The sequence below is a fragment of the Callithrix jacchus genome, chromosome X (assembly GCF_049354715.1).
Source record: "Callithrix jacchus isolate 240 chromosome X, calJac240_pri, whole genome shotgun sequence".
In the NCBI taxonomy this organism is placed as follows: domain Eukaryota; kingdom Metazoa; phylum Chordata; class Mammalia; order Primates; family Cebidae; genus Callithrix; species Callithrix jacchus.
In genome coordinates, this window is record NC_133524.1 from 93,274,291 (window position 1) to 93,295,234 (window position 20,944).

Consider the following 20,944-nt stretch of genomic DNA (forward strand, 5'->3'; position numbering starts at 1 on the left):
CTGGAATTCTTTCACTTCTTAGGGTAACAGCTTGCCCCTGCCGGGAACTTAACTATTTCTTTAATTTTATTACATTGAAGCTGTTTGAGGAAACGTGCTTTTTTCCACTAAAAGGACCCAGCAAATTTCATTGTTTCATTGGAATATTTTTTCTTAATATGAGGATGCAGTTAGTAAGTTTAGAAAGTCACCTGTTGTCGTATTGGCGGGCCACCTGACTGGTCCATCTGTACTTGGTGTGGAGGGAAGCTTTAATAACTACCATTAGGTCTGCACAGTGTCAGATTTCACATACTCATGACACTATAGGTAATTGGGTAGCAGCCAGTTTATTTCCATCAGCTATTGTTATAGTAAATACTTCACATGTTAGGTTAACCCTAATATCACAGAATGGAATAATGTTCTAATCCTCATAGCAGTTTGTTATCCAACAACCCTTTGTATGCCAAGAAAAATGGCATCGTCTGCTGCTTCTGTGGCATTTCCCCTTGAATATGCCATTTTATTCATTTGTTGACTAGATAGATGGAGTTGTCATGTTTCTTTGTTGGAAATGTTGACAGAATCTTGTGGGCTGTGTTTGTATAAACGTTTGGTTCTCTAAACAATAATTTTCAATTTAGTTCTGTTGGTACTGCTACATGCTACTTTTCTCTTTTTCTGTGACATTGGGAAATGTTCTTTTGTTATCAGTAAAAAGAGGGTGTGGTACTGTCTATGTAGACTTTATTTTGCTATTTAATTTCATTAAAGAGCGATTCCAGGAAGCTTTGGGCCATTGTATCACCTTGTCTCATTCCATTATATGTATTGATGCAACATGGATCGTTGAACAGTATAATCTCTTTTGCACGGTTCCTATTGATTTTATCCAGTAAATCATTGTCTGCTGGGTTTATTCTGAAATCATTTTGGGCATAAAAGCTATTCTTGAACTTGACAATCAGGTGTCTTCTTGTAATGGATAAACTTACACAAAACTGGGATCCAGTCACTTTGTTTTTGTCTCCTTCACGCTATATTGTTATCTTTCCTACTAAACTAAGTGAGTGGTCTCTATTCATCAAATGTTTCCATTCCCTTTCTCACTTCTTGTTATATTGCTTCTCTTATCACTCTTCTTTTGTAAATTGCTCTTTATGATCTGAAATGGCCTATTTTCTTTTCTTTCTTTCTTTTTAAAAAAAAGATTTAGACTATGCGTGATCTTCCTGCTACTTTTGACACCGTTGATTAGTTTCTTTTATTGAAACATTTTCCTTTCTCACTTCTGGACATAGGACTCCCCTGCTTCTCATACCTTTTTTATTGTTCTTTTTGTACTCTTAATTGGCTGTTCTTTCTTCTCTGGGCTCAACACTTCAGACATCCTCACTGCTTAGGCTTTAGTTATACCTTGAAGAGAGAAGATCATCAAATTCACATTTATCTTCCTCTACCCTCATTTTTCCACTCTAATATTTCACATATTTTATTCACATAATATTTCCTGAGCATCATTTTCCACATACCATGAGAAGAAGGGATTGATGTGGAAGATAAAGTTGTACCATGAATGTTCTCCTCCCTACAAGTTTATAACTTAAATAAATCAATAACATGCATATATGAGAATGAATTAAGTAGGGCAGCATGTGGAAAATACCTTTTCAGTGCTATACGTAGAAGAAGAATGTAGTGGTAATTGGAGAAGGTTTCATACAGAAAGTGACGCTTGACTTGGGTTTTAATGGATAGATAAAGGTTTGACAGCAAAAATGTGAGAGCAGATGAACTGAAAGTATTTTACAGTCATTCAGGAGTCTTGTCATACCTTTGCTATCTTTAGCTACACTTGTCCTGGTAGACTATAGGCAAAAATCACTTAAAATTAGAACTTGTAATCTCTCCATCTGTATTAGGCACACAGAATAACAGTGTACACAATAGCTTATGTCGTATCCATAAGATGTTAAAAATGTGTATATTTTGGAGGCAGGACTTCAAGGATGATGTTACCTAGAAATAACTATTTTATTTTCTATATTCACTTATACCTATTACATCTTACGTGCCTCAGTTTTCTTTAAATAGTGACCGGGTATCAGATAGAATCTCTGCCTTTTTGAATGTCTTATCAGATTCAGTTCCATGAAATCTAAGTGGAAAGCTAGATATATAGTTGACCCTTGAACAACATGGGGATTAAAGGTGTTGGCCACCCCCTATGCAGTTGAAAACTTGAGAATAACTTTGACTCCCAAAAGAACTTTACTAATGGTCTACTATTGATCAGAAGCCTTACGGACAGCATAAACAGTGGATTAACACATGTTTCATACTTTACATTGTATTTCACATGTGTTACATACTGTATTTTTACAATAAAGTAGGACAGAGGTGAGAACGTTGTGAAGAAAATTTTAAGACAGAGAAAATATATTTACTATTTATTAAGTGGAAGTGGATCACCATACGTTTTCATCCTTGTTGTCTTCACGTTGAGTAGGCTGAGAAGGAAGAGGAAGAGGAGAGAAATTGGCCTTGCTGTCTTGGGTGGCAGAAGAGGAAGAAATTCCATATAAGTGGGCCCTTGGCTGTTCAAACCTAAGATATTCAAGGGTCAGCTGTATTCTGCTTTTTTTCATTCTTCATGGATTGTCACACCCAACTCTGGAGTCTGTGTTTTATAACTGATATTTTAGTGAATTTTTTCAATAAGAAACAGGAATTTATTGTTTCTTATAATGCAGTTAGAATTTTTAATTTGATTTTATTATGATGCTTCTGTTTCAAATTTTACATATTTACTTTCTGCTCTGTCTCTGTACTTATAACCAGTTCTTAAGTTCAGATTCAAAGCATTCTGGGCTAAAAGAAGAGGCACACTTTGGTGACAGCCATGAGGGAAGCAACAATGATCCCCCACAGTGATAGGACTGAAGTGGCTGGGGTGAAGTAAAGGCCAGCCTAATGGCGAGCACAGCGGGTTTGAAATAGTTTGCTAGGAAAAAGAGTCAGCAGGTTGCTGTCCTGATCCAGTCAAATAGATTTGCCGTCTGCAACTATTAGCAGTTGCTTCTTACCTGGGCTATTACTTTGTCTTTTATCTTCAATAAGTTTCCAGTAAAACCTTCAATTCATGGGATTTCTGATTTTTTTTAACATAATACAGATTTCATTCTATTCTTTATGAGATGTTTTTTACTTTATATGGTAATAGCTCTATCTGCAGTCTACAGATTTCAGAAAGCTAGTAAGAATTTTCGGGGCCATATATTGAAGATCCACTATATATTCGAGTTTTGCTTTGCCTTCAAATTTAGTGTTAAATCTTAAACATTGTCTTCATCCTATATATGTCTCTATAAACAGTATAGGACCCTCTATTATCTAACTCTTGGCTACAAAATTAATAAGAGGTGCACAGTGGGCAATTACACATTATTTTACTATAAATGGCTAGTCTTATGTTTTTGTTCTATATTTGCGGTAATGTTATAAATGCTCTACAGCACTGAATATAGTATTAAACGGTAGTTCTCACAGAAGACAGAGTTTCTCATAGCAGAGCTGCTATCCAACAATTTTTTTTAAGTTCTTAAAAGCTTACAGTCTAAACTGTTTCTGGCATTTAGTAGAATAAATATGTCATGGAAACGGATTGTTAACTGAAGCTACCTAATTATATTACACAAATGCACACGGGCGTGCACGCGCACACGCGCACGCACACACACACACACACACACACACACACACACACACCCCAGTTGTGATTGTCAAAGACTCAATATTAAACTGAGTTTACTTATTGAATAGGTTTCATAACAAGTTGACTCTGTGTACTTTGATAAATAGATTACATGTTAAAAACAGGGTTATTTTCGTAGATAGTATCAAGATGCTACTTGCTAACAGAAACGGACCTTGACGTAATGCAGAGTTTTAGATTCAGTAATGTGCCCTTTCAGGAGAATTTGGTCTTTGAGATCTGTTGGTCTAAGGCACACAGACTTTAAAATGACTACGTAGTGTCCAAAAGCAATGAAACTAAGCTATGATGTGCTTGCTTAACATTTCATCTAGCTCAGCTCTGGACTTTTATTAGATTCAATTTTCTCTCTTTTGAAGACTCTAGCTTTTATTGAATAAAATATCTCATCTCTTCCTTATTTGCATATTCCAAGTCTTTGCCTGCCTTGATTGTGTTCACTGACCGGACAGAATAGGAATGTGTGTACAGCAAGCTAGAATACATTCATTTTAACTGCCTTTTGATTTCTTTTTCAATAGCAGATTATTGGTTTTTTTTAAACTTATTTTCTCATCTCCTCTACCCTGTGACACCTGTACCTATAAAAGTGGGGAGAGGCAGTGGTATCTGATATTCATTTTAGTATTTATTATGTGCATAATTTTAATTAATTCATAAAATGCATTCTAACTTATTCTAAGAACTTATATACCCCTAGCACAGTGATAGATTTTACAAATATATGCAAGATCCTTGGCCTCAAGGATATATCTAGTTTGTAATTGATGTAAAAATTAACAGAGTGTACCTCGAGGATCCTTTGCTCTTTCATAAAATCTCATTACATGTCACTCCTATGAGCCCCATGGTTGACCAAGTATTGCCTTCAGTGTTAGATTCCAAGTTTTTGGAATAAATTATAAAGAGGGCTTTTATGGGTTACTGTTAACAATATTTGCACTTTTCTACTTGTGAAGTATTTATTGAGCTATTACAGAGTGTTGTGTTATGTACTATAGAGCAGTTATTCTGAACCTTGCCAATATTTGGAATTACCTGAGGAGTTGTTAAGAGATACAGGTCCTGAGGCCCTACCTGCAGTGATTTCAGCATTCCCATTCAGCAGATATGAGTGTGTTAGAATTCAGATCACAAGTAGATGAGAAAACAGGAGGGAAGGGCAGGGAGATGGTGGCAGCATTCTTTTAAGATGCTTGGTAGTATAACAGGACAATAGATTGAGAAGGAAGAAGGTAGAGTCTGTTCGGGAAACAAGAGAACTTAAAGCTTATTTGAATTTTATTCTCATCATGTCTTTTTACATTTCCAAAATGGTCTCCAGTGATACTTTTCTGTCACCAGCAGACTAAACTTGACTTAAAAAAAGAAACCAGGGGCCAGGTGTGGTGGCTTATGCTTGTAATCCCAACACTTTGGGAGGCTGAGGTGGGCAGATCACTTGAGGTCAGGAGTTTGAGACCAGCCTAGCCAACATGGTGAAACCCAGTATCTATCGAAAATGCAAAAAAATATTAGCTGGGCGTGGTGGCAGGTGCCTATAATCCCAGCTACTCAGGAGGCTGAGGCAGGAGAATGGCTTGAACCCAAGAGGCAGAGGTTGCAGTGAGCTGAGATCGTGCCACTACCCTCCAGCCTGGGCAACAGAGAGAAACTTCGTCTCAAAAAAAAAAAAAAAATGAAATGAAATGTTCAAGTGCACCCTATCTTACTCTTCTCAGAATTCTTCTAATGTTTTGATCACCTCCAAAAGCATACACTGATGTGGTTTCTGAACTAAAGAAAATTACTGATGAAAGATAAAATTGAAACCAGTTGGAATCCAAATGGGGAAAACAGGGACAGTGTAACTCTGGATGTTTCCCATTGAGCTCAGGCAGCAACAAACAAATTGAGATACACAGTAATATTTTTATGTGCATAGAATAAGAGAACTCTATTATATAAAATACAAAAGTTTGATGTATGTGTGTGTGTGTGTGTGTGTTTACAGAACTTGGTTTTTTTTTTTTTTCATTTTATTATAAACCAGTATATCCCAAGTGAAACATTACCAAACACTGTAGCTTCTTATGAGCGCTCATTCAACCCCAGTAAGGATGGGATGGTAGAAGCTAATTTTTTAATTTTATTAAAGTTGAGCTGCTTTTTCAGTCATTTTATATGACAACATATATGAGACTATAGGGGGAATAAAATAATGGACAGTTACTTTTTCGATCAGATAATTGATCCCTGTAGGACTGACACATTCAAAAACCATGAGGAATATAAATGTGCTTGATTATGTGTATTCTACTTGAAAAACAGAATGTCAACAATTATAGCAAGGAGCTTCTAGATCCTAATTTGCAATGGGAGTGTTGAACATTTTCTCATATTTGCAAAAGCGGAAGCAAGTATAAATTGACCTCAGTTGCAGAAGGAAGGGGATAAGGAATCAGACTTTTGTTGAACATCTTGTTATGTCAGGGGTTTGGAAACTGGCCTGCAGGCCAATCTAGCTGACCACCTATTTTTGTAAGCAAGATGGTATTGGAACACTTCTCTGCTTGTGTGTTTACTTACTATTTCTGGCTGCCTTCACAATACAATAGCAGAGTTCAGTTGTTGCAACAGAGATGTTATAACCTGCAAAGCCTACAATATTTACTATCTAACCTTATACAGAAAAAGTTTGCTGACCTTTTTATATTACTGGAACTTTTACATGTATGTTCCGTTTCTTTTTCACAACATTTCTATGAAGCAGACATCATTAGCATGTGGTATAAATAATCTAAATGTCCTATACTTCAAACCTGATGAATAAAATTTTAATACCCACATTTTCATAGTCCTGAAACCCTGCTTACATGATATCTAGAATTTGCTACAACTACTTTTCAAAGACTCTCCTGGTTGATTATTGGAGTCTCTGGGGATGGAGATGATCAGAAACTAATCAGCTAATGTTCTTTGGCTTTGGATTCTTCCTCTCACCTATGCCTTCCATGAGCACATTGCTCCATTCTACACAACCATTTTTTTATGTTCCTTTTTTCTTTTTATTTATTTTTTGTTCTTTCTTTGTGTTGGGGATATAATTTTTTAAAGAGTATTACATGGTAAGAATTCATCATTATATCCCCCCAAACTTCTAGGATTCTGATTTTGTTTTATTGTACTTTAGGTTCTGGGGTACATGTGCAGATCATGCAGGATTGTTGCATATGTACATACATGGCAAGGTGGTTTGCTGCCTTCATCCGCCCATCACCTGTATCTGATATTTCTTCCCTCATTATCCCTCCTCACTCTCCCCTCCCACGCTGTCCTTCCCCTGGCCCTCCTCCACTGACTGCAGTGTGTGATACTCCCCTCTCTGTATCCACGTGTTCTAATTGTTCAACACCTGCCTAAGAGTGATAACATAGTGTTTGGTTTTCTGTTCTTGTTCAACACAACCAGTTTTTTCGTTTGGCATCTCCTCTGAGCCCTTGGATTCTTGACATAATCTCCAACCCTCTCACTCCGGTTTTTTGTACATAAGTTACATGGCTGGACTATGTAAGTATGGAAACATACCCCTACACACCGTTGTTCCATCTTTAGTCTCTAGTCTTCATCTTCATCTTCTGAAAATCTAAAAAATTAATAACACCCAGAACTTCCTGCAGCAATCACCAACCGTCAAATTCGGAATTAGATTTCAGGCATATAAGGATACCAACCCATGTACAGAAAAAAAGAAAGCATAGCTTTGAGTTAACATTCAGGAAGGCACAGCAAAACACTTTGATTAGGCCACAAGGAAGAACTTAATGAGGAATATTAAAGTGCGGGTTATGATCAGCATATCCACTGAAATTTTTTATCTCAAATTTTTGAGTAATAAATGTGTAGGAGGCAACTGTGAGTCTAGTCTGAAAAGTCCTACATTGTCAACTTGAGATTATGGCTACAGATATTTCAGGGTGTTACTTTGTTTAGTCTTGCTCAGCAAGGTTAACTGCATTTTGCATTAAACTAAATTGTGTGAAGGATTTGCATCAAGCTGAGATGGTTCATATTAAATCAGAAAAGCCTGGGTGTGAGAATACCCAAACGGTATTCTCAATAAGAATTGTCCTATTGCCCTAGTGATACTGGTTTTTGTAGCATCATAATTCCTACAGATACGCCTTTCTTAGTACTTTGTTTGATGCACTTAGCTCTTGGAGTTGATTGCAGGACTCATTGATTTGTGGCATGAATTCTGACATTTAACATAACAGGAAGTTCTCTGAATAAATGGGATAGCCAGAAAAATGTCAGTTGATACTTACAAAGCCAGAGACAACTTGTGGGTAAAGGGATTGACTTGAGCTTGTATAAGGTAATTCATATAGGTTAAAGATTAACAGGAAAGCACCTTGACACCTCATTTGTCAAATATAGCCATGTACCACAAAACGATATTTTGGACAACAATGGACTGCATGTATGATGATGATTCCGTAAGATTATAATGGAGCTGAAAAATCCCAATTGCCTAGTGACATTGTAGCCGTCGTAACGTTGTAGTGCAATGCATTACTCACATGTTTGTGGTGATGTTGGTGCAAACATACTATGCTGCTGGTAATATATAAGTATAGCACATACGATTACATACCATACGTAATAATTGATAATAATAAACAACCATGTTACTGGTTTATGTATTTACTATATTTTTCATTGTTATTTCAGAGTGTACTCTTACTTGTTAAAAAAAAAAGTTAACTGTAAAACAGCCTCAGGCAGGTCTTTCACAAGGTATTCCAGAAGAAGACATCGTTATCATAGGAGTTGACAGCTCCTTGTGTGTTATTGCCCCTGATGACCTTCCAGTGGGACAAGATGTGGAGGTGGAAGAGAGTGATATTGATGATCTTGACCTTGCGCAGACCTAGGCTAATGTGTGTGTTTGTGTCTTAGTTTTTAACAGAAAGGTTTAAAAAGTAAAAAATAAAAATAATAAAAAGTTTAAACAGGAAAACTTACAGAATAAGGATAAAGAGAAAATATTTTTACACAGCTATGCAATGTGTTTGTATTTTAAGTGTGATTATAAAACAGTGAAAAGTTAAAAAAATAAAAAGTTTATAATTACTATAAGCTAGGTTTAAGTTATTGAAGAAAAACAAATTTTATGAATTTGGTGTGGCTTATGTGTACAGCCTGTGTCTACAGTGGTGTACAGTAATGTCTTACTTCACATTCATTCACCACTTACTCACCCAGAGCAATGTCCAGTTCTGTAAGCTACCTTCATGCTAAGTACCCTATACAAGTAAACCATTGTCTTTTATATTGTAATTTTACTATACCTTTTCTATATTTAAATATGCTTAGATATACAGATACTATTGTGACAATTGCCTACAGTATTCAGTACAGTAACATGCTGTACAGGTTTGGAGTCAGGAGCAATAGGCTACAAGCCTGTGAGGTAGGCTATACCATGTAGGTTTGCATAAATGAGCTCTATGATGCTTGCATAATGACAGAATCATCAAAGGAACTTCTCACAATGTATCCTCATCATTAAACAAGACATAACTATACTACTTTGAGGTAAAAACCGTACTTCAGTTTTGGTATTTAAGTTACCACTTTAAACAAGGGAAATTATTTCCTAAAACCTCTAAGACAACTTTATTTGTCCTTCCTAAAATATACATTACCTGCTGAGCTATTGAGGCCCATTTGAAAATACACAGCATTAGCTATGCATGCTGTTAAACATAGTGTGTTGGTGACATTTAGCAGTGTTTAGTAATTGGCTTAATGAACAGGTGTGCAAGTACATTAGTTATGCAGATGTTAATTTGCAGTAACATGTGCTTCCTGATTTGGGGGGTTCTTGTATATACTACAACCAGTAAGATTTGTTCCTTAATTAGGAAATCACTACAAAGTATGTGTCTGTTATCTCCACCATTAGAATCATTAGTCTTGTTTAATGTGCTCTGAACTTCAGAAACACTCTTGGTAATGCCATTCCTATTGCTTCAGGTACTACGCAGGTGTCAGAATGAAATCTACCTTTCTGTGGAATGCCTTGGTTAGTGTGCAGCTGTAGGCAACATAGAGAGGAGAAGCTTCACAGCTGTAATATGTAGCATGTACAAGGAGACAGAAATGGAATCTTATTGCATATTGCATCAGCTTTCCTTCTCAAGGTTTAACACGTGTTATTTCTCACAAAATAGACTCAACAGCAATTGAACACAACATTGTGGTTTCTTACAAATTGATTAATCTTTACCAGAATTTTTAATTATTCTTTTTCATATTGTTTGTAATTCCTGTGTACATTTGGCACTTGGGATTTCCAGGGTTAACAGTTTGTAAACTATACACATAGATGGGAATATTTATGTAATATAGTCGTATGATTTTTATTTTTATGGCAAAAAATGGGAAATTACAAAGGCTAATGTAGCAAATGCCCATCTACTAGCCACCCGGAATGAACAGGTATTAACATTTAGTCATATTTACTCTAGATCTTTGCTTTTAAGGAAATAAAACATGAGAGTTAAAATGGAAGGCTCTAAGGTTCTACCTATTCCAGCATCAGATTCCTCATCTTAGGTAACCACTGTCATTAATTGGTAAATATATAGTCTATGTTTTTATAATTTTGCTACATGTATACTCATCCATAAATAATACACAAGATTAGTCTCTGTTTTATTTTTAACTTAGATGAATATTATATGTACCACCATTTCCATAACTTTAATTTTTCTACTCAGCATTATATTTGGCATTAATCCTTGTTGAAATATATAGCTGTAGTACAATCACTATAAATCCTGTGTGATATTACATTGTATCAATATGCCACAATTTATCCATTTCATAACCCCTGGGCACATGGACTGTTTATAATTTTTCTACTGTTATAAACACTGTGCAGTGAACATTTTTGTCTCCTTGACCATTTAACCTACAAGTGGAAATGCTGGGATATATTTATGACAAGCATACATATATTCAAATATATTAGATACATGTATATTTTAAGTCATTGGTGAATATTTACTGCCAACTGTTGGCATAATCAAATTCTTATTTGTATGTTCATCAATACTTGGTATTATGTGACTTAAAATTTTTTTTCAATTTGATAACTATGAATAGTATTTATTTGATTATTTTCATTTGCATTTTCCTGATCCCTGGTGAAGTTGAGCATGTTTTCATTACTAGCTATATGACCTTGGGCATATGATTAAATTTGTCCTTGATTTCCTCATTTGTAAAATGACAGTGGTTAATACCTATCATATAAAATGGTATATAAGTTAATGCCAGATACAGAGCAAATATTTAATAAAAATTGCTTTTGGAGGTGCTCGTGAAGATTGTATTTGTGGTTACCAGTAGTAAGACTACTACTACTACTACTACTACTGTTATTGTTGTTTTTGTAATATTGTCATCTGTTGTGTATTGCATATGTATTTATCTGTGGATCTAATCTTCCTTGCCCTTTTCCATCAGGTTCAAATGATATTTTCAGAAATGCATAGATAAAGATGATTCAGAATAGAGTAGAAAATAACAAAAATATACTTAAACCTATCACACACAAAAACCAGTCGATTTTCCATATCTCTCATTGCCATTCTTGCATTCATTTTAACATTATCAAGTCATTAATTGAAATTAAAATACTATTTCAACCAGTATGTTAAAAAATTATTTCCAGGTAGCTGGAATCACCTCTGGAATTGTATCCACATGGATAAAATATGTATTTGAGTACATATGGATCACAATTCTTATATTTATATGTTATATGTAAAAGTACAGTTGGACATTTACTTGTTAAATATACAAATATGTATCCATGAAGTTACATACATTTTCAGTGTGTTTGTTGACACTACTATTATTAGCTTTATTTACCCTGGCTTTGTATGTAGTATCATTTTTTTTTCCCCCGAGATGGAATTTCACTCTTGTTGCCCAGGCTGGAATGCAGTGGTGTGATCTCGGCTCACTGCAACCTCTGCCTCCCTAGTTCACATGATTCTCCTGCCTCAGCCTCCTGAATAGCTGGGATTACAGACACGTGCCACCATACCTGACTAATTTTTGTATTTTTAGTGGAGACGGGGTTTCGCCATGTTGGCCAGGTTGGTCTCTAACTGCTGATCTCATGCGATCCACTCACCTTGGCCTTCCAAAGTGCTGGGATTACAGAAGTGAGCCACCACCCCCGGCCTGAATATAGTGTACCTTATAGGAAGGGACATGCTTTTAATTTTCCTCATATTTCTTATGACACAACACGTAATGCTGATTCAAAGATATGTTCCCTGATACGGAACTATGCTTGGAATAACATAATGAGAATTCACTCAGTGATATGCATGTATTCATTCAAGCTATATTTTTATGCATAAAGAAAACTATAAATGTTAGATACCTTTTGGGAATACTTCCATAATTAGTGGTTTACATATGACCATGAGGTATGAGTAGATATTTATGTGTTGCGTACCATTGTGTGCTCATGCTAGGCTAATTCATTGTAGGTGTTCAAGAAATATTTGGTAGATGAATGAATGTGATTCTGACTACAGAAATCAGTCTTTCTCACTGAAATTTTAAGAGAACATAGTTTTGCAAATTTTATCATGATTCATGGTTACTTGTCACTATGTTAAACATCCAATGTTACCTATTTAAAATATCTTAATACTTGCTACAAATTAGAACATCTTGTCACATGTTCTGTGTATCCACTGGGATAGCAGAAATTAATAGGAAATTCCTGAACATTGCCTATATTAGTTTGGGGGAAGAATATAACCATGTTTACTGTATTTATGCTGATGAGCATTTCTCAGTTGTAAAGGAATACATTTATTGTACAGTTGCTTGTAAAAACCCATATATTAAAGGAAATATAAGAATACTCAGTGGGCATTTTATCTTAGATGATGAGTATCTTGATATTAACATGTCTTTAATACAAATGTCTTTATTATTATGATTATCTTCCTGCAGACAGCATATTATAATGTTTCATTATTATTTTGTCAATTAGCAGTGCCAATTTACACACTCAATTCAATCTGTTGGATTCAAAACCAGTTTTTCCAAAACCATGTTTTTTCATTTGTAAGGGAAGGTCATGTTTGACTCTAGGCCCCCTTATGAACCTAAGGACCACAGGGCAGTTGATGATAAAATCAATTCTTGAAGATTTTGTATTGAAACTTAAAAAAAAACTTTTTAGTTTCATCCAAGTAATTTCAAATAATTATAGAATTGCTATTTATTTAAAGTTTTGTAACCGTTAGAAACATACAGAATTAAAATATCCTAGGACAAGTGACATTTTGAGGTCACTATAAAAGCAGGCAATTTTTAACCTAAGTGTTCAACACTGTAGGGATGTTTGATGTCACATTGCTGTTCTTTGAACTCTCTATTTATCTAAGCCTGTGATTGTGATCCCTAAGGAATGCTTTTAAAAAAGAAGAAGGCCAAAGGCAATAATAGCCACTGGTCTGTAATTATTTATCATGGCAAAAATATGATTAGTTTTGAAAGCCTGTCTAGTTAGAGAACTGTTTTAAACTTGTTTTTCTCTAGTGATTCTCAAAAAAGCAGTGCCCACTCATGGAATACTTATCACTTTTTGAACCCAGGATTTAAGCCAAGTTGTATAACACAAGGAAAATACAGTACGATTCAAGAAAGAAAACTGTGAATTTTAGATATTTAGGGCATCTAATCTTAATTTTAAATAATTTGTTCACTTGAAAAGGGGAGAGGCTAGATCATATTTTAATTTAAAAAATGCAAAAATAGAAAGTCATGAAATGAGCATTATCCATTCCTGGGTTACCGGATCCTGTTAGTTTGCAGAACTGTCTTTGTAGGTCCTTCATGGCATAGCATTTTTTTCATATATGTGTACTTGGCTAATTAGTCTCTCATAGTGAATTCCAAGGCATATTGAAGGATTAGGAAAATTTTCTTGACTATTTCCTTCACTGGATTCAATTTAGCAAATGATTCTAAAAGTAATTTTAATATGATTCAGATACTTCACGTTTTATAGACAAAGTAAATAACTATTGGACTGTCATTTCCTTACTACAGTTGTCTTATGCTGGAACTAGCTTGATAATTAGAGTAAATTAAAATGTTGATTATTGCCTATGAAAGACTATACTCTTAGAAAGATCCTTTGAAGAATATTTGAGATGTGTTTTTTATTTTAAAACATATATTTAGAAACATATACAGATAAATATAAATATAAAATATGTTCTTTTAATATAGTTTAAAAGAAGTATATTAAAAGTCACTTTTCTTCCAGCAGTAGCAATGACTATTGTGTAGAATTCACATGGCAAACTGCTCGTAAGATCATAATTTTTAAGTGTAATTATTATCCAGTCTCCTTAGACTGCACATAACTTTAGATTGGCCAGAATGATAAAATTTAGCACTGGTAGCACTGGTATTCAGGTAATTTATTTTATTAGTATCTGGTATTTCTGTAGTATGCTCACTTAATTTTTCTATATTTTGTACCATTAAAACAAAGGAAGTCTTAACGGAGTTGCAATATTTTGATGAATTCTATAGGATGTTGCAAAAGTTTTTAAGATGGTAACATCTACGAACATATTGCCTTAGTAAAAATGTACTGTGGCTTTATGTTGCTTTTTCTTTAAAAAAGAAAATCAATAATGAATTTGTGGTCTTTTTAAAAAAGGTTAGATGAATAAAAATGTTATCATTATTGCCTCAAAATGAAATTAATCTTTTAAGATTGATAAAGCAGCAGCATGATTATGATTATGGTCATGTATGAATCAGTGATAGAGTTTAGCAGCATGAATTTGGGGGCAAGGACCTAACACTCTACTTTACTGAAAAAGTTTTGGCTTTATTTTTCTCATAGTTTTTGTTGGTCCCATTACTTAAAACCCTGTATTTATATTGGAAAAGGTAAACTGCCAACACTTGAGTACAATGGTAGCTATAAAATTTCTATACAGGAGGGGTTTGGGGATTTAACTTAATGCTTTATTTTCATAGCAGATAGCCACATTGCTTTTTGGGATCGCTTACTTGGGGAGTTGGCTGATGGAGGTTATGGAAGGCTAAAGCCACTCCTTGGCATTGCTACTCCTTACACTTTCAGTCCTTTAAACTATTTTGAATTATATGGTGACCTTCTGAAGAAAGCTAAGTAAATCTTCTGTTGTAAGAAAGCAAATAGTATTTTTCAAATAGTGAGGGAGACAAAGCTGACTTACTCAAAAGAGCACATCACTGAGTCTCTTTAATTACATGTATGCAAATGGTGCTACTGTTGTATAACTTGCAAATGCTTCATACCTATTCTTCAAAACCATCTCAGCAGGAATTTTTATATGGCAACCTGTTTAGCAGTTAAACTTACCTTAGGTGCTTTAGAGCAATTTCAGAATTGCTCTGAATTAAATAAATGCTTAAATTTTAGCATACTTCAAGAGAAATGCACGTCTTCCTTTTCCCTCAATTAGTTCAAATTAGTGAGACTGTACTATATATTTAATTCCAGTACTGCTGTAGGTACCTGGTAAAGGAGTAATTAATGTTACACATTAGGTAAGACGGAGCAATTGATTTTTGGTTCTATTTGGCTTATCTTTTCTGCTTAAGTGCTGATATTTAATTTGTAGTGAAAACTCTAAACAGGTCTGTATTTTTATGTTTATCCTCTTCCTTGAACTAATGAAATAAACACATTTATTGATTTCAGAATGAGCTTTATTAATGTAGTTAATATGCCTTACTAATGTTATTCCATGTACTTGGATTAGTACCATTATTGTTTATGAATCAACATTTTTTCTTTCAGTTCAAAAGAATGCAGAAACATTAGAAGAGAAGAAGACTGTGCCTACAAAGAAGAAAGTGAAAGAACTGAGAATTTTGGATCCCAAAACAGCTCAGAATCTGTGTATGTAATATTTTCTTAGTAGGGTTGGTGTAGGTAGTGGTGAGAGGGGTGGGGGATGTTTAATGTATTTAGTCAAAGTTGTAACCTTTTAAACAGGCATATTCAGCGTCTTCTAGAAACAAATTCGGTGTAAACATGATTTGGATGCCTTTTTTTCACTTAGCCAGTATAGAGAAAATTCTAATTCAGACTCGGTCAGCCCACCTGAAACTTGTGAATAGTAAAGATTTGGAAAGTACTGATAGTAAAACATTGTTAGAGGACATAGTGAAACATAAGGCAGAAATGACAAAAAGTGACATTTTTTCCTTCTGCCTAGACCTGGGATTGATAGTTTTAGAGTATTCACTAGTTACACTGGGCAAATCCTTTTACTGCTATTCCTTTATGTTTGAAGTAATTGTGATGTGAACTAGTTAAATTGTTAACTTTAACTGCATTTAAAAACTGGTTAGTGAACCTTGAAGCCTTTAACAAACCAGTCACCCATTAAATATACTTTTGCTAAAGCAGATGGACAGTTAAACTCATCTTCATTTATGTAGGCCTTTAAGTTTCAACACACTCTTCCTTCTTGAAATCAGAATTTTTGTTCTGTCACTACAGTAGACTGCATTTAGATTTTGCTGATAGTAAAACACTGTGCATCAGAAATTTCAACATGTCAAGCATTTCTAATTGCACAAAGTAATACCATGGGAGTTTATCTTGTTAAGGAATGTGGTGTAGGGAATCATTAAAATAAACAACACATCATTCTCATGTCAGTAGAAATGTTGCTATCAGAAAAGCAGTTTACTAATAGCTGTTGTGAATGTGTGCATTGCTTACTTGATAGTACATTTTCAAAGTTGACGATCAGTACTTTAAAACATAGTATGATCTTAATTGCTGGTTGATATCTGTCAACATTTTTGTTTTAGATTGTGGGGATCTGATTTGGTCTTACGTATAATGTAAATCATTTGACTATAGAGTGAGGATTCTGTTTCCTTTTGTTACAGCTGAAGGCATAGAGACCTTTTCATGAAAAAAATGTTCTAAGAAATGTTCAAGTTCTGGTAATAAGAGCACATCTGTGTTCTTAATAAAAATGTTTAATGGAACATGTTGTTATAATTACCTTGTGAATAATTGTTAGCTATTCTAGGTTTAATTTGCTGAATTATTCTACTATGATATGATAGATTTCCATTTAAGAAGATGTTGGCAGGGGAAATTGTGAGTCAGTATATAAAGTAAGTAATAGTGTACGCAGGAATATAAGCAGGAATGCAGGGCACACTGTTGATTCAGGCACTTTAATTGTTTTCTTATGTGGGAGAATTGCAGAGTAGATTGATATAATTTTTTATTTGGTTATTTTATTGTATTTCCTGAGAAATACTGTGTTGGATGCATCTGACAATCTCCACACTAAATTCTTCATTGAAGAAGAAGCTTAACCTGAAATAAAATCACTAAGTTTTTATGGGTTATTTTATGTATCATTCTAATCTGAGAAGCCTAAGCATATAGTCATGAGTGCTATTAGTAGGAATATTATTTTGTGTGTAAATATGCACTAACTGTGAACATTAGAGCTTGAGAAGATATGCCATTTTATCTAGAAAGATAGAGTGAGTAGTCCATCAAATGGAACACCTTTTGTTTGTTCACAATTCTGTAAATTAGTATTAGTGACAAATTTCATATTTTGAGTCTATGAAATGAAAATCAGGCATTTATTAGGACTTTAACATGTTGATGCTGTTCTACTTTTAATAAAATCAAATTTTATTTTAGCCATCTTTCTGGGATCATATCGCATGCCTTATGAAGAGATAAGAAACATAATTCTGGAGGTTAAGGAAGACATGCTGAGTGAGGCTTTAATTCAGGTAACTTATACTTATTTCCCTTTTGATTTCTTTCCACAGATGTCTTTAGACTATTCTCAGTGGAGTTGTAAGAAAATTCTATTCTATATTTAGATTTTTAAAAAGATATTGAGTAATTTGATAAAATCAGGAATATCTAACTGTTGGTAGTAAGAGGACTAAGTATAGAAGATCTAGCTTCTGATTCTGTTCCTGCCACTTATTTATTAGGTATATATCCTCTTAGGTATAAGCATAAGCATATATAGACATATCATTCTCCATTAATCACTGTACATACAGTTATACGTATTTCATCATCACAGTAGCTCCATTAAGTAGATATTGTTATTACCATTTTATGGGTGAAAAAGCTGAGGGGTCAAGAGGTTAAATAGCTTGCTGAAAATGAGTGAGTATTTAACATACCCATTGTTAAGTTGAGTATCTAACTTTTACCCAACTCTGTTTGAGTGCTTAACATGTATTGCTGATTATGTCCAGCACTTTCTGTATTTTTTATTTCATTGAATCCTACAATAATCCTAGGAGATAGGCACTATTACTCTCATTTTACAAATAAGGGAACTGAGGTTTAGAGAGGTTGCCCAATTTCACAATGCTTGTAAGTGGCAAAGTAGCAGAGCTGGGATTCAAAACAATGTCTATCTTAACTTTAAAATTGTTATGTTATTATGACTTACATGAACAAATGAATCTTTCTAAACGTCTATTTCCTCATTTGAAATTACAGGGTCATTGTGAGGATTTAACCAAATAAAGTGCTTTGTATGGTAAAGGACAATACAGATCTAACACATATGAATTCTTGGTATCTCTGACCCTATCTGGTTTAATTTCTGAAAAGAATAGCTGTAAAGATTTTTGTGGAAGGGTATAATCATTGTAGTTTTTTTTTTATTGCATTTTAGGTTTTGGGGTACATGTGCAGAACATGCAAGACAGTTGCATAGGTACACACATGGCAGTGTGTTTTGCTTCCTTTCTCGCCTTCACCCACATTTGGCATTTCTCCCCAGGCTATTCCTCCCCAGCTCCCACCCGCCCCGCTGCTGTCCCTCCCCTATTCCCCCCAATAGACCCCAGTGTTAAGTACTCCCCTCCCTGTGTCCATGTGTTCTCATTTTTCATCACCCGCCTATGAGTGAGAATATGCGGTATTTCATTTTCTCTTCTTGTGTCAGTTTGCTGAGAATGATGTTCTCCAGATTCATCCATGTCCCTACAAACGACACAAACTCATCATTTCTGATTGCTGCATAATATTCCATGGTGTATATGTGCCACATTTTCCCAATCCAGTCTATCATCGATGGGCATTTGGGTTGGTTCCAGGTCTTTGCTATTGTAAACAGTGCTGCAATGAACATTTGTGTGCATGTGTCCTTATAGTAGAACGATTTATAGTCCTTTGTGTATATACCCAGTAATGGGATTGCTGGGTCAAATGGAATTTCTATTTCTAAGGCCTTGAGGAATGGCCACACTGTCTTCCACAATGGTTGAACTAATTTACACACCCACCAACAGTGTAAAAGTGTTCTTATTTCTCCACATCCTCTCCAGCATCTGTAGTCTCCAGATTTTTTAATGATCGCCATTCTAACTGGCGTGAGATGGTATCTCAATGTGGTTTTGATTTGCATCTCTCTAATGACCAGTGATGATAAGCATTTTTTCATATGTTTGTTGGCCTCATGTATGTCTTCTTTTGTAAAGTATCTGTTCATATCCTTTGCCCATTTTTGAATGGGCTTGTTTGTTTTTTTTCCTGTAAATCTGTTTGAGTTCTTTGTAAATTCTGGATATCAGTCCTTTGTCAGATGGATAAAATGCAAAAATTTTTTCCCATTCTGTTGGTTGCCGATTCACTCTAGTGACTGTTTCTTTTGCCGTGCAGAAGCTGTGGAGTTTCATTAGGTCCCATTTGTCTATTTTGGCTTTTGTTGCCAATGCTTTTGGTGTTTTGTTCATGAAGTCCTTGCCTACTCCTATGTCCTGATGGTTTTGCCTAGATTTTCTTCTAGGGTTTTTATGGTGCCAGGTCTTATGTTTAAGTCTTTAATCCATCTGGAGTTAATTTTAGTGTAAGGTGTCAGGAAGGGGTCCAGTTTCTGCTTTCTGCACATGGCCAGCCAGTTTTCCCAACACCATTTATTAAACAGGGAATCCTTTCCCCATTGCTTGTTTTTGTAAGGTTTATCAAAGATTGTATGGTTGTAGATATGTTGTGTTGCCTCCGATGCATCTGTTTTGTTCCATGGGTCTGTATCTCTGTTTTGGTACCAGTACTATGCTGTTTTGATTACTGTAGCAGTTTCAGGAGTTTTTGGGCTGAGACGGTGGGGTCTTCTAGATATAGTATCATGTCGTCTGCAAATAGAGACAATTTGGCTTCCACCTTTTCTATTTGAATACCCTTTATTTCTTTTTCTTGCCTGATTGCTCTGGCTAGAACTTCCAGTGCTATATTGAATAGGAGTGGTGAAAAAGGGCATCCTTGTCGAGTGCCAGATTTCAAAGGGAATGATTCCAGTTTTTGCCCATTCAGTATGATATTGGCTGTTGGTTTGTCATAAATAACTTTTATTACTTTGAGATACATTCCATCAATACCGAGTTTATTGAGGGTTTTTAGCATAAAGTGCTGTTGAATTTTGTCGAATGCCTTCTCTGTGTCAATTGAGATAATCATGTGGTTTTTGTTTTTGGTTCTGTTTATGTGCTGAATTACGTTTATGGACTTGTGTATGTTGAACCAGCCTTGCATCCCCGGGATGAATCCTGCTTGAACATGGTGGATAAGTTTTCTGATGTGCTGTTGCAATCGGCTTGCCAGTATTTTATTGAAGATTTTTGCATCTATGTTCATCATGGATATTGGCCTGAAGTTTTCTTTTCTTGTTGGGTCTCTGCCAGGTTTTGGTAACAGGATGATGTTGGTCTCATAAAATGATTTGGGAAGTATTCCCTCTTTTTGGATTATTTGGAATAGTTTCAGAAGGAATGGTACCAGCTCCTCTTTGTGTGTCTGGTAGAATTCGGCTGTGAACCCATCTGGACCTGGGCTTTTTTTGTGTGGTAGGTCTTAATTGCTGCCTCGACTTTTGACCTTGTTATTGGTCTATTCATAGTTTCGGCTTCCTCCTGGTTTAGGCTTGGGAGGACACAGGAGTCAAGGAATTTATCCATTTCTTCCAGGTTTACTAGTTTATGTGCATAGAGTTGTTTGTAATATTATCTGATGATGGTTTGAATTTCTGTGGATTCTGTGGTGATTTCCCCTTTATTGTTTTTTATTGCATCTATTCG

General features: G+C 35.0%; 1 protein-coding gene across 6 annotated transcripts in view; it reads left to right on the forward strand.

Moving 5' to 3' along the window:
* The window catches only part of DIAPH2 (diaphanous related formin 2), a 933,611-nt gene that overhangs the window by 388,697 nt on the left and 523,970 nt on the right, over positions 1 to 20,944 (forward strand). For all 6 annotated transcript variants that reach the window (XM_078363563.1, XM_078363565.1, XM_078363567.1 and 3 more), the window contains 2 exons: positions 15,651 to 15,752; positions 17,538 to 17,632. In XM_078363563.1, coding sequence (XP_078219689.1) covers positions 15,651 to 15,752; positions 17,538 to 17,632 — 197 coding nt within the window. The remainder of the gene's footprint in view (positions 1 to 15,650; positions 15,753 to 17,537; positions 17,633 to 20,944) is intronic.